This window comes from Pelodiscus sinensis, chromosome Z, assembly GCF_052426305.1.
Source record: "Pelodiscus sinensis isolate ZL-2025 chromosome Z, ASM5242630v1, whole genome shotgun sequence".
In the NCBI taxonomy this organism is placed as follows: Eukaryota; Metazoa; Chordata; order Testudines; family Trionychidae; genus Pelodiscus; species Pelodiscus sinensis.
Genome location: NC_143085.1, coordinates 16,227,266 through 16,241,587, shown reverse-complemented (window position 1 = coordinate 16,241,587; position 14,322 = coordinate 16,227,266). Strand labels below are relative to the sequence as shown.

Below are 14,322 nucleotides of genomic sequence, written 5' to 3'. Positions count from 1 at the left end.
GAGGCTCGGGGCACGCTCGCTTCCTTTTTCTCCTGCCCTCCCAAGGGAGAGCAAGTGCTGACACTCCAGCAGCCCCATGGGAGAAGGCCACAGGGCTGGAGCACCAGCACTGGCACTCTGCTGCAAGGGAAGGGGATGAGACATGAGTCTTCGGGACCAGATGTGCCCCCTGGGTCTTAGGTTCTCCACCCCTACACTAAACAGAAGGACTCTGCAGGAGTGAAGATGATTAGATGGACATGCTTTGAATGTTTTTGAAGAGTGCTCTGGCGGTGAATAGATAATCTCCTGTAATTTAACTTATTTAATAAAAAGAGAATAGGGATATGAATGGATAACTAATTAACCGATTACCCAGCTTTCTAGGTACCAGATAACTAATATCTGGGAGCAGCCACCTACCTGAGGCCTGCCTCCTGCCTCCCCTACTGGGCTCCTGCTCCTCCCCCTGCCCAGTCACGCACATGTGGGCTGTAGCTCAGCTCACAGTGGGTCGCAGGTAGGTAGGTGGTTGCTCCTTGATACTGGTTAACTGGAGAAGGAAATAGAATGTAACTTTTCTATCTCAATGCAAAGATATGTGAGTCTTCTGGGGGAGCTTATTCTTTTATTAAAACATATAAAATAGTCACACTGATGGAATGATAACTCTAGGAATCAAAATCACGATGGTATTAGGGGCTGTGATAGTCTAACGCTAAATAGGCCCAAGGAGGTATTTTGGAATGGGAAATCACTCAGCTTTTAACAAAACAAGAATTACTATTTTACAGTTTTTGCATGAAACATTGAAGGATATTTCAGCTACACTAAACTTTTAAAGGCTGGGGATAAATTGTTGTTTTTTAAAAATAGGTTGTTCTTACAGGCTGCTGGACATATAAACACAACTAAACAGGGATGTAATTCATCCACAACGCTGACAAAAAGGAAGGGGGAAAACCTTCCGTACTACAGTAATACACATTCCCAATCCGGTTATTGAGAAATACTTTTTAAATCAAGTAGCATTGACTTCAGGGTTTTTTTGTGATAGACCCAAAGATAAGATGGCTTGTAGAGTGTCTCATATGTTATGCTCAGTGATTTCTGGGTGACACCTTGCAGTGTGCTCATTTATCACAAAAGAGCTCCTGCCATAATTTTATGTAAATGCTTTTACATTTCTGTAGTCTGACCATCATGCTTGAAAGGTTAAATGAGATGTGGTCTCTGGAAGGCAAAGCAGGGAGTAATAGCTCTATCCTACTGGAGTTGTCAGAATCCTGAACATCTTTTCTTCCCACTGGCGAGGACTGGATAGGTGCTTTATTTAGTGGCAGTCTTCACTGAAGCTTAATTGTTCAATCTCAGCTTTCCCATACTGGGATCCCTCCTATGAACTAGAATGAGAAGTCTTACTTGAAATCATACCAGGCTTGAACTCCTCTTGCAGGCAGCTCCCGTTTGCTTTGCTAGTACCCTAGCTAAATGAACAAAGGAGTGGGGAGGAGGGTTGAAACTGGAATCTTCAGCTGCATGGAATGGAATGATTTAGTTGGGGTTATTCCTGCTTTGAGCAGAGGGTTGTACTAGATGACCACCTGAACAGGGCCAGTGCATGGGAGGCACGAGCTCTTCTTCCCCCAAACACAGTGGGTGGGAGGGACCGACGAACAGATGGAGCGGGGTCTGGTACCTGCAGCAGAGGTCCGGCTCCCCCACAGTTACTGGCAGCGACAAGGAGAAGAAGAGAAGAAGACAGCTGCTTTGCTGTCACAACCCACTGCACCGGAAGATGTGACAGGCTGTCCCTCCCCCCAAAATTTCCCTTCACCATTTGCCTCTGCTCCTGAAGTCTCTTCCAACCCTAATCTTCTCTGAAACTGCCACTAAGACTACCATTGAGGAATCATATTTGAACCATTAGAAATTGGCACAGACTAGAAAATACCAAAATGTCTGTCAGGTCAAGTTTATATTAAAATTCTTAAATAATTGAGTTGAGCGGGTTATACGTTCAAAACTGTGACTTCATGCAGAAACCTCTTAAACAAAGGAGTGTCCTGGATATTTTTGCAGCTGTGCAGAAGGATTTCTGATACCTTTTAAACTAGTATTGAGTCCCAGTTTCTGTGATTGAGACACAAACATCATGATAACTGAAACTAAACATTTCTTATTTTTTTCACCTGGTTGCTACTTTATCAAAAACATGACAGTTAAGAATTTTAAAAGACTACGGAGATCAAAGAGCAGCCTCCTGGAAGATAGCTTGGGGAACAGAAGACTGAATGACATTCCTTCTTCATTGCATGTCTTTGGATAGTTCGTGCAATAAGAAAGTAGATCTGTGCAGCTGTCTGAATTGGGAAATCTACCTTGAACTAGTCAGGTTTTTAATCTTTCGATGCACAGGACAGTCGTTTCCAACTGATAGCACACTGCATTAGGCATGCAAATCTGTACCGAATCTCTCAGGATAATCATTTTAGAATCTGCCACAGGATAAAAGCAAGAACTAATGTTCATTTAAAGTCAGTGTGCTCTAGTTTGCAGTTTGCTCATGTTTAAGTGCCAAGCTTTAAAGATTTCCTTTGCCTATAGGCAGCCTAAATACAAAGGGAGGAGATTATTTTTGCTGCTGCTGTTTTATCTATTTATTTTAATTAAAGTAAGTCGGCCGAGTTGCCCACTGGAGTGGTGCCAATATGGCACGCAATATGTAGCCTTCCTGACCCGTCAACCCACCAGCTCCTACTTACTGCTTGGTGAGGGCATTTGGAACATCTTGCTTTTTGCAAGTACTCCTAGCAGTAGCTGTGCGTTGATTTAATGTTAGTTGTTAGTACAAATAGGCTTCTGATAATCCGGAACCTTTGGGACCTAGGTGGTACTGGATTATCGGATATGCTGGACTATCAGGAGGTACTATAAGATGGCTTTTTATATATATATAAAGTGTTTTAATCCTTTTTATTGTACATATTGTAACGCATAAATTTAGTCATAGAATGAAAGAATAAATGTACAGTACAGTACTCACCATTATTATTGCGAAGCCTTTGAATACAGAAAGCAGAGGATACTATGTATAGTAGCGTGCAGCACTAGCTAATCACTTACACTATTAATACAGGTATCAGAGGGGTAGCCGTGTTAGTCTGAATCTGCAAAAGCGATGAAGAGTCCTGTGGCACCTTATAGACTAACTGAAGTGTAGGAGCATAAGCTTTCGTGGGCAAAGACCCACTCATGCATCTGACGAAGTGGGTCTTTGCCCACGAAAGCTTATGCTCCTACACTTCAGTTAGTCTATAAGGTGCCACAGGACTCTTCGTCACTATTAATACAGTAACCTCTGCTGCCTTGTGACTCATTTTTTGCCGAAGCACACTTGCTAGGCTCTTGCCATTTTGATGCTGGACTATCGGGAGTGCCGTACAATTGGATGCCGGACTATTGGAGTTTTATTGTATTTTACTGAGGCCATAGGCTCCCCAACCCTGGTTTAAAGCTTACAAGGCTTGTGGCAAGCTTATGTCAAAAAGTGACCTTCATAGACTTAGAATCCTGCTCAAAGAGGTCACACTTAGCCCCCAGTCTGATCTGGTGCCAGCCAGCATTGCTTCCTCTGTGTAAAGCACTCTGGCACCATTGATGTGTGGTGTGGTGCAGAGTAGATACTGGCTTGGCACTGACCACAGGGGGAATAGGCACAAGTCTACTTCCCCACTGCCTCAGAAGAAACAGGCCCGAGAAGAGCTAGTCCTCAGCTTCTCAGTGGAAGCAGTTGTCTGCCCTTAGGTGCCAGCTACAGCAAGCTAAGACTAGGTCACTGGGCATGTAGTTTCCTGCCCTGCAAAGGGTCCAGTTGAATCCAACCCACATTCATTCCCTGGAATGTTATGGTTGGGACATCCAACTCCATCTACCCAGAAACTTTCGAGGTAGCCCAGGATTTGATTCAGATAATGTCCTTCAAGAAACAGGATCCAATGTTACCCAAATCACTAGTGCCATCATGTGGAAAGTCCTTTCCATTGCCACATGTACCACTGTTCCTAGCACAGACATCCCTGGTGTAAATGATTCACGGGGCTACATCTTACAGGTCTCCAGAGTCCTACCACTTGATACACCCAGCACCTTGATATTCAGCTTCAGATACTGAGTCTGATGCAGGCTCCTACTGCTTGAGGAAGTCCACTATCAAAGTCTCCATGTCAACACCAGCCTCCATTAAGACAATGACTACCAGCTTGGAATACACCTCAGTGGTACTTCTGGACCCCGTTGGCCTATCATCAGGTATAAGGTATGGTCTGAGGTCCCAGAGCTAGGTTGACTTCTTCAGTGGGCTAGATGCTGAAGTTCACTCAGACCGCCCAGATGAAGGAACACTACCATTGCTGCTGGCACCTTCTATTTTCATGGCACCGACATCCATCACCACATCTATGGGCTCTTCAGCTCTTTTTTAGTACACCCCAGCATTGATAGGCACTGACCTATTGTCAATGCCGACTCTGTTTTCTGTGCCGATAGCTCCACACTGGGTGTTACAGTACTGTCTGTTCTGGTGCTGGAGGCTGCCCCGCTGCTGCTGACTGCCTTGATATCAAACACTCCTCCGGTACCACCTCAAGTACCGGCTCTGGTGACCTACCCAGCACCATATGTAGTGCTGGGTTTGGTGGTCCCTAGGGCACAAGGACCTGCTCCAACACTGGGATTCCAAATAGCCCAGCTGCCTTAGCCGCAACGAGACCCCCCCCCCACCCAAAGAGAGGAAGTCAATGATTTGGCCCAAACTGTTATCCTCTCCTCTTCATCATCTGATGAAGGGATGAAAAGCATTTCCATTGCACCAGCTCACAATAGAACTCTATAGCAGCTCTTGCACAGAATCACGCAAAATTTGGGCATACAGGAGGATGTTACTTAGGGTACAAATCCAGTTGTAGATACCCTCATTTCCTCAGGACCTTCCTGGATTGCCCTCCCCATTATAAAGATAACTTCTGACACTACCAGCTTTCTCTGGTGGTTCCCTGCCTCTTTGCCATCCACAGCAGATAAATGAGAGTCAATTTTGTGCCATCTAAGGGAAACATTTATATGCCATCCACTCCTGGGCTCATTAGCAGTTATCTTAATAGCACCCACTTTGCTGCAACAACATTGATACGTGTCCTTCCTGGATTTGTCAGTGGATGTATCAATCTTGTTTCCTTGATCTGGATCTTCTGACATAAGACCATCATATCCACCATCTCAACCTCGAGTCCTTGCATCATTTGGAAAATCATGGGAGACAGGAGAGATTCCAGAGGACTGGAAAAGGGCAAATATGGTGCCCATCTATAAAAAGGGAAACAAGAACAATCCAGGAAACTACAGACCAGTTAGTTTAACTTCTGTGCCAGGGAAGATAATGGAGCAAGTAATTAAAGAAATCATCTGTAAACACTTAAAAGTGGCAAGGTGATAGGGAACAGCCAGCATGGATTTGTAAAGAACAAATCGTGTCAAACCAATCTGATAGCTTTCTTTGATAGGATAACAAGTCTTGTGGATAAGGGAGAAGCGGTGGATGTGGTATACCTAGAGTTTAGTAAGGCGTTTGATATGGTCTCGCATGATATTCTTATCAATAAACTAAGTAAATACAACTTAAATGGGGCTACTATAAGGTGGGTGCATAACTGGCTGGATAACTGTACTCAGAGAGTAGTTATTAATAGTTCACAATCCTTCTGGAAAGGCATAACAAGTGGGGTTCCGCAGGACTCTGTTTTGGGACCGGCTCTAGTCAATATCTTCATCAACGATTTAGATATTGGCATAGAAAGTACGCTTAGTAAGTTTGCAGATGATACCAAACTGGGAGGGGTTGCGACTAATCTGGAGGATAGGGTCATAAGTCAAAATGAGCTGAACAAATTGGAGAAATGGTCTGAGGTAAACAGGATGAAGTTTAGTAGAGACAAATGCAAAGTGCTCCACTTAGGAAGGCAAAATGCAGGAGGACAATGTAGCACTTTAAAGACTAACAAGATGGTTTATTAGGTGATGAGCTTTCATGGGCCAGACCCACTTCCTCAGATCAAATAGTGGAAGAAAATAGTCACAACCATATATACCAAAGGATACAATTAAAAAAATGAACACATATGAAAAGGACAAATCACATTTCAGAACAGGAGGGGGATGCGGCGGGGGGGGGGGGGGGGAGGAAGGAAGGTAAGTGTCTGTGAATTGATGATATTAGAGGTGGGGAGAGTGGGATGTCTGTGAGCTAATGGTATTAGAGGTGATAATTGGGGAAGCTATCTTGGTAATGGGTAAGATAGTTTGAGTATTTGTTCATTCCTTCCCGGAGAGGGTCGAATTTTAACATGAATGACAGTTCAGAGGATTCCCTTTCAAGTGCAGATGTAAAAGGTCTTTGTAGCAATGGGCTTAAACTGCAGCAAGGGAGGTTTAGGTTGGACAGTAGGAAAATGTTCCTAACTGTCAGGGTAGTCAAGCACTGGAATAAATTGCCCAGGGAGGTTGTGAAATCTCCATCTGTGGAGATACTTAAGAGTAGGTTAGATAAATGTCTATCAGGGATGGTCTAGTCAGTATTTGGTCCTGCCATGAGGGCAGGGGACTGGACTCGATGATCTCTCGAAGTCCCTTTCAGTCCTAGTATTCTATGATTCTGTGACTTGGCAGCTCCCATGGCTAAATCCCAGATTGCTTCTCTGCCCAGATCAGGTTCTCCTGGTTTGCAGGATACCTTCCACAAGCAAGAGCCACTTACCTGGCCAAGTGAAAGAGGTTCTCAATTCAGGTATCACAACTTGGTTTGTCTCCTATGTGAGCTCTGATCCTAATTATCCTGGATTTCCTCCTCAGCCTGAAGCAGCAGAGCTTTTCGGCTTCATCCATAAAGTTTCACCAGGCTGCTGTCTTGGCTTTCCACCCAGAGGTCTGGGGCTGTACAGTGTTCTCAGACCACCTATAGTGGTTCATTTTCTAACAGGTAAAGAGAAGCTATATTCAAGGGACCACAAACAGTACCTCCATGGGATGTCATTTTAGTCCTATCAAGGTTGACAGGTTCCCCTTTCGAGCTGCTGACCACATGTTCTTTGCTTTATCTCCTTCTTAAGGTGGTCTCTCCATTCTATATCAATCAAGGCACATTCCTACAGGTGCTATACCCTAAACTGCATGTGAGGGCATGGAAAGAGACTCCACATTCTGAGCAGGGCATTGGCTTTTTATATTGAGAGAACTAGACTTTTTAGAAAACAGATCCAGTTATTTGTATCAATTGGAGACAAGATGAAAGGACATCCAGTGTCACCCTAGTGGATTTCCTCCTGGACAGTCTCCTGTATCTGTGAATGCTACAGCCTTGCTCAGATTCCAATGCCAGTATTACAACACATTCTGTCTGGGCCCAGGCTTCATCCATAACTTTTCTCACTCACATCCCAATTCACAAGATATGCAGGGCAGGAACTTGTTCATCCATCTACACATTACAAAATCACCCAGCAGGTCAGAGGCCTTTAGTAGGGCAGTGCTCAAGTTGGCTGATGACTCAGACCACACTTCCTAAAGTTAGGCTTGTGACTCACCTGATTGGAACCCACATGAACAAGCACTTGAAGAAAAAGCAGTTACTTGCCTTTTGTAACTTGTTTGCAATGTGGTGTTCGTGTCCACTCCAACACCCAACAATATTTTCAAATGGACTTCATACAAATGAATAGGAGCAGGGCTTTGAATTCTCTAGATCAGGGTTACTTAACATGCGGCCTATGGCCCATTTGTTTGCAGGTTGCGGTACGGTTTGGAATTATGCGGGACTCGACACACTGCCCATGGGTGGGAATCAAAACAAAAAAGTAGTCAATATAATGGTCTTCTGTTGATAGGGGTTTTAGTAGTTAAATTCCTGAACTGTCATTGCTTATTAAAAGTGCTGTCACATGGTGGAAATCAGGAAAATATTACATGTTATTAATATCAGCAGAACTGACTTAAATGGGGCCTGTATGTTGTGTAGTCTTGCCTTACTCTTTGTATTCATGCCAGTCAGAAGCTATTTGCATATATATTTGCATATATAGTTGCATGTATATGCAACCATACTTAAGTTGCAGCCCTTGGTATGTGCTGTGAGAATTACTGTGGTCCCTGGGGCTTCCAAAGTTGAGTAATCATGCTCTAGACTGACTGTTTTTTCCTGTGGGGTTGAGAAAACTGCTTCACTGTAAGGAATTAGAGCATATGATGTTTTGGGGTTTTTTCCTGGAAAATATGAAACACAGTCTTCCTACATCTAGTAAGATGTAACTTTGTAAGTACTACTTCTGATTTTGCTTTAGGCTTGCACATACCCCACTGGCTTTAGTGTGTACAGTAAAAGAAACAATCTGTTTTAACATTGTCCCTAGTCAAGGATTGCAAATATTTTGGAAAAGACTTAGTTTTCATTCTGTAATCCAGTACTTCATTGCCCATGTATTGGGTTGTGACACTTCTGAAATTCATTAATCAAGAATACTACTTCTGATTTGTTGCTATTTGAGACCCACACAAATTGCACAACATTAAGATGTTTGCTGGAGAGGCAGAAGAATCCTTTTCAGGTAGCATTTCTGAAGAAAATCATCCTTTGTAGAGAAATTTTGTTCTGTTTAGCAGTTGACAATCTTGTTTTTATGCAACAATTTTTAACTGATGTTGTAACCAGTTAGACCTTGTCTATGCAGTAGGATATTTAGCAGAAAAAAATCCTACTGGTGCCACCACCAGTTCAGTTCAGCAATTCTTTGGTTAACTGTATCTTCTGAAATATGAGTTTTGTCCATTTAAGATGTTGTTAGAGTACTACGTAACTAAAAGGCCTTGTTATATCATTTATAGCCTTGTATAAATGACTAGTGAGGTCTGAAGAGTGTATTTTATCAGTTAGAAATAAGTTTTAAATAGTATATAAAATTAACTGCTCTGGAACAATTGGTCCTATTTACTGTGGAACATGGGAAGAGTAGGGGTTATGTGCAAGTACTCCACTCCATCCTATACTAAGTACAGCAGGGAAAGTGTAAATGAAGTGTAAATATGAAGAAATAGTCCATTGTAAATGGACAATAAATGCAGAGTCTGTGATGTCAGTTTCAAATGTTCTCTAATAATTGGAGTTATTCAGTCAGGACAGCATGCCCTCAGCTAGTTATTCTTGGGTCAATAAAACCTTCCCTTCTGAATCTATCTTTCCAGGCATCTGATACCTTGTACATTATTTTAAACCTACAAATAAACCCCTCTAGGTAGTGCTGGTAAAAATAACAAACATGTTCCATTTTTATTTCTTAGGAGCAAAGCCCCAGCAACCAGACATCAATAACAATGATGCAAGAGCCTCAGGAGATGGTAGAGGAGACAGTTACTGTGGAGGAAGACCCTGGTACACCAACTTCCCATGTCTCTATTGTGACTTCAGAAGATGGAACCACAAGGAGAACTGAGACCAAGGTTGGAATTTCTGGACCTTTATGGGGGATGATTTAGAGGTATTAGAAGATTATTTTCGTAAGAAGTCCATTGGGAAGAAATTACAAAATTTCAGCCTAGGCACACAGGAATAAAAAATAGCAGTAGCAAGCAGAATAGAGCAGTAGGGTTATCATGCCTCTGTGTGTGTGTGTCAGACTATTTACAATCCTTACTAATAATGTGAAACTACCTTGCTTTGTTTTTCAGAAAATAATTTTCCAGTTTACACAGATTTTGTTTTCAATATCCCCATATTGGTAGAGCTGGGGCTCCAGATGAGTGATTCTGTGTGGCCTCTGTCAATGCCATGTATGTAGAATACCAGACTGATTATGAGTATAGATCAGTGAGGGGCAACCTAAGCTAGTGAGTGAGCTGCATGAATGGTCTTCCATCTCAGTTCTTGTCATAACCAAGACAGTCTCCTGGGATAGGGTAGTACAGGCAGTCCCCGGGTTACGTACAAGATAGGGACTGTAGGTTTGTTCTTAAGTTGAATCTGTATGTAAGTCGGAACTGGCATCCAGATTCAGCCGCTGCTGAAACTGACCGCCAGTTCTGACTTACATGCAGAATCAACTTAAGAACCCCAGGCGTCCCCAAGTCAGCTGCTGCTGAAACTGATCAGCAGCTGATTCCAGGAAGCCCGGGGCAGAGCAACTCTGCCTCGGGCTTCTTGTAGTCAGCGCTGGTCAGTTTCAGCAGAAGCTGACTTGGGGACATCTGGGGCAGAGCAGCTGGGGTGCTGCTGGGTTGCTCCAGTAGCGCCGCTCCTCGATGCTACTGGACCAACCCAGCAGCACCCCATCTGCTCTGCCCCAGGATCCAAAACAAAAGCCTGGTCTGCTGGGGGGGGGGCACACTAGTTGCGCCCCCCCCCCCAGCAGACCAGGGACATGGGGAGCAGAGCTGCAGCGGCAGCGGGGTGCCGCACCTCTGAGGCTTTGCTCTGGCAAAGTCTCAGAGGCACGGGACCCCGCCACGGCTGCAGCTTCAGTCCCGGTGCCTGTGGTCTGCTGGGGATAGTCCCCAGCAGACCACAGGCACCCGGACTGAAGCCGCAGCCACGGGGGGGTCCCGCGCCTCTGAGGCTTTGCCCCTGGGGATGGTCCCCAGCAGACCACAGGCACCGGGACTGAAGCGGCAGCAGCGGCGGTTCCCCATGCTTCTGAGGCTTTGCTCTGGCAAAGCCTCAGAAGCGCGGGAACCCGCCCGGTGCCCCTGGTCTGCTGGAGACGGTCTCCAGCAGACCAGGGGCACCGGAGCAGCTTACGAACGGGGCTTTCTCGCCCCAGAGCTCGCAGGTAGCAATCTGCTACCTCGACCTCCGGGGCGAGAAAGCCCCGTTCGTAAGTGCGGATCCGACATAAGTCGGATCCGCGTAAGTCGGGGACTGCCTGTATTGAAACTGCACTTGCGTACCTAGACTTTGCTGGGGGTGCTCATTAAACCATAGCAGCACTTTGATTGGATGCAGAGGGTGTGCAGAACTGTTAGTCAATGTTGTGTACAATCAACACATACCCCACTTCATGTGTCCTTGCTTTATGTGTGTGTTGCTTTAGTACTACTGGTAAGAAAGTAACTCCAAGTGAACAAAAACCAGCAGAATCGGGCAACCCCGTGCATGGGCACAGTAAACAAAATGTCAAATGGGTCACACACAAAACCCTGATGGGCCGCACATGGTCCTCAGGCTGGAGCATGCCCCCACTGGTATAGATGTTACCACTGGCCTTCCTTCCCCTTCTCTCATTCTGCTCTTATTTACTCCCCTCATTTTGTATTGCCTCAAATATTTTCCATGGGATAAGTGTGTTGTTGGTTTTTTTTTTTTTGGAGCTGCCTGGCACACTTTGGGAGGCACTTAGAATAGCACTGAACCTAAAGTTCTGGATTTCAGCAGTTAAACTCATACCTCTCCTAGGGTTTGGACCTGTTGGGCCATGGGGTTTTCCATTTTAAAAACTGTTAGACAACATTATTTAAAATGGGATTGTCCAGCTGTTTCCTCCTTAGATAGGAAGTAATTGGACATCCAAAGAAAGGTAAACAGATGTTACTCTGTGGATAGGTGTGTGTGTTTATTGGTATTCCAAAATTGCAATCTCTCTTACGATATCAGCTCAGCATATCAAATCTTATTAAGGTGCACAGTTCCACTCAAGACAACAGCTACATGCACACAATTCCTCAATTAGTGTAAATGTTCTTTTGGTTGTTTTGTCTAGAACAACCTGGCCTTTCCTAGTAAGTTTGTATATAGAATTTAAAAATCACCTTGGTCTCCTCCCATTTTATTTGAGGGATTTACAGTTCAGTATTACAAGGTTTTAAAACAGTGTGTTACATCTTAAAATTATATGGACTAAATATATTATATTTTTTTCTAGCCAAAAATATATGAAGGATGTAACAAATTTAGACACTGATGAAAATGCAGCAACCAACCTTTTATAACTATAATTATAAACTTATGCTTTGCAAAAGGATAAAACAGTAGATGGGACTGAAATGGTAGTGTAGTTTGTAAAAATAGCAGAGGCCTTCTTTCCATACATTGACTGCTAGATAAGAGTACCACATGGATGATGTAGTTTGTTCAAAATAGTCATATCACTGATAAGCAATATGTTCAGTTCTCATGGTGTGAAGAGAGTAATCATCTCTTACATGGAATACTTTGCTATTTCGCCGTCTTCCTCACATACCTTACACAAATGCTGAACCTGTTCTTTCTCACTCACACATACACCTTTTTTCCATACATTGAAGAAAATCCTATCCAGAATAACACTGCAGTTTAATGTGTGGTATCAAAGAATGAACTTTTAATCATTTATAATACAAGTACATCCTAAGCATTATAAAGAGTAGGGTGAATAAATGAAAAAGACTGTCACTGTAATTCTACTTCATTCAGGGTACTATACCCAGGGGAATTATTGAACATAGCAGAATCATTTTACTGAAGTAATAGTTCTGTTATCGTCCATTTGTGATTCATGAAATATATTGAAATATCAAAATTTGAGTTGGCCAAACCACTTGTAATTCTGTCAGAAAAGGCAATGTGGCTTCAAAGGAGATCACTGCTATCTATATGTATTGTTTAATTTGTATATGGTTTTAATGTTTATAACCACTTGAAAGCAAACTGGTCTTCGGCTTTAGTTGATTTGGTAGCAAATGGGAGAATGGAAATAGACTTGCAGCTCATTTGCATCATGCTGGTGCAGTGCTCTGGAAGTTGAGCGCCATTATTCTAGTTAAGTGTTTTTTAGAGCTCCCCTCTTTGCAGTATCTGAGCACAACTCAAAGAAAATTAAGTTTTTGTGGTTACCCCTATGAGGGGAGTACTGTGTCCATTGCACAGGTGATGGTAGAGAGGCACAGTCATGTAGGAAGTGTGTGGCAGACAAAGGGACTGACAAAATAGCGGGCCTCTAGGCAATGTGGAGAGGGGAAGGGACTGACTCCTGTTCTCCTGGAGGGAGTGGGGTCTTAAGCAGAAGGGATGGGGCCAGGAATGGCCAGCCCTCAGCACTTCCCAGACTGCTTCATGTTCCCCTATCCCTGCCATTCTTTAGCACCACCTGGAGTGTGCCGCCTAGAACTCTGGCAGTGATTTGAAGGGCCCCTGCCTCCAGCTGCTGCTACTGTCACAGTAGTGGCAGCCGCTGGGGGCCTCTCTGGCCCTTTTGAATCACTGGACCTTGGGTAGACAGCTCCTGCTGTCTCCCCTGCATCTGCCTCCTACTGGGGAGCCTGGTAGCAGACTCCAGGTCTGCTGACTGCCAGTCTTGTACCATAAGACTGTCCTTGATTCCAGCAGTTTAGGTGCTAGCTTGGGACTCAGAAAACCCTTATTTCAAACCTCTGCTCCAGCACAGGCCACCAGCACAGACATCCCATCACTGGCTGGAATGATTTAGTTCTTCTTCGAGTGCTTGCTTATGTCCATTCCAGTAGGTGTGCGTGTGCCGTGTGCACGGTCGTCGGAACTTTTTTACCCTTAGCAGCACCCGTTGGGCCAGCTGGGGAGCCCCCTAGAGTGGCACCAGCATAGCCGCCCATATATATCCCTGCTGGCCCGCCTCAACCCCGCTCAGTTCCTTCTTACTGCCCGTGACGGTGAACTGGAACGTTGGTCTTGCTCTGGCAGACTGCCCTTAGCGTTAGCTTATCTTCTGTAAATAGTTGTTTTCTTTGGTTAAATGTTCTCTTTCTTATTCATAGTTAGATGTTAGTGTCTTCCCTCCTCCCCCGTACAGGGGAGAAGGGTATGCCAAGGTCTCAGGGCTTCAAACCCTGCAGACACTGCTTTAAACTGATGCCCTGTGGTGACCCATGGTGACCCTGGCTTAAAGTGTTTAGGTGAGGGTCATTTTACTGATTCTTGCAAGATTTGCAAGTCTGTCAAGCCCCAAACTAAGAGGGAGCAGGACTTGAGACTGAAACTGTTGCTCATGGAGTCCGCGCTCCAACCCCAGGCACCGGAGGCTGTGTTGGTGCGCAGTGCACCAGGTTTGGTGCAGGGGTGGGAAGCTGGGCACCCGGGGAAACACGCCTCGGCACATGAGCACCGGTCGGCACCGTGGCACCAGTCCCAGTCCCTGGCTGTATGCGCATAAGAAGGTGCGCAGGGACAGGTCCCCCTTGTGTAAAGGGGAGGTGCGCCAGAGGAGTGGGTGCCTGAGCCTTCCGGCACCAGGGTAGAACCACAGTGGGCCGAGCCCTTGCAGAAGGAGCAGCTCTGAATCCCCAGACCTGTCCGTG

General features: G+C 44.7%; 1 protein-coding gene across 11 annotated transcripts in view; it reads left to right on the top strand.

Annotated features, from left to right (window-relative positions):
- The window catches only part of ARVCF (ARVCF delta catenin family member), a 603,575-nt gene that overhangs the window by 422,798 nt on the left and 166,455 nt on the right, over nucleotides 1-14,322 (top strand). For 10 of the 11 annotated variants that reach the window (XM_089775246.1, XM_075898325.2, XM_075898321.2 and 7 more), the window contains one exon: nucleotides 9,364-9,522. In XM_089775246.1, the coding sequence (XP_089631372.1) occupies nucleotides 9,364-9,522 (159 nt within the window). Of the gene's footprint in view, nucleotides 1-9,363; nucleotides 9,561-14,322 lie in introns of those variants that run through there. The other variant, XM_075898328.2, reaches the window with a different exon arrangement.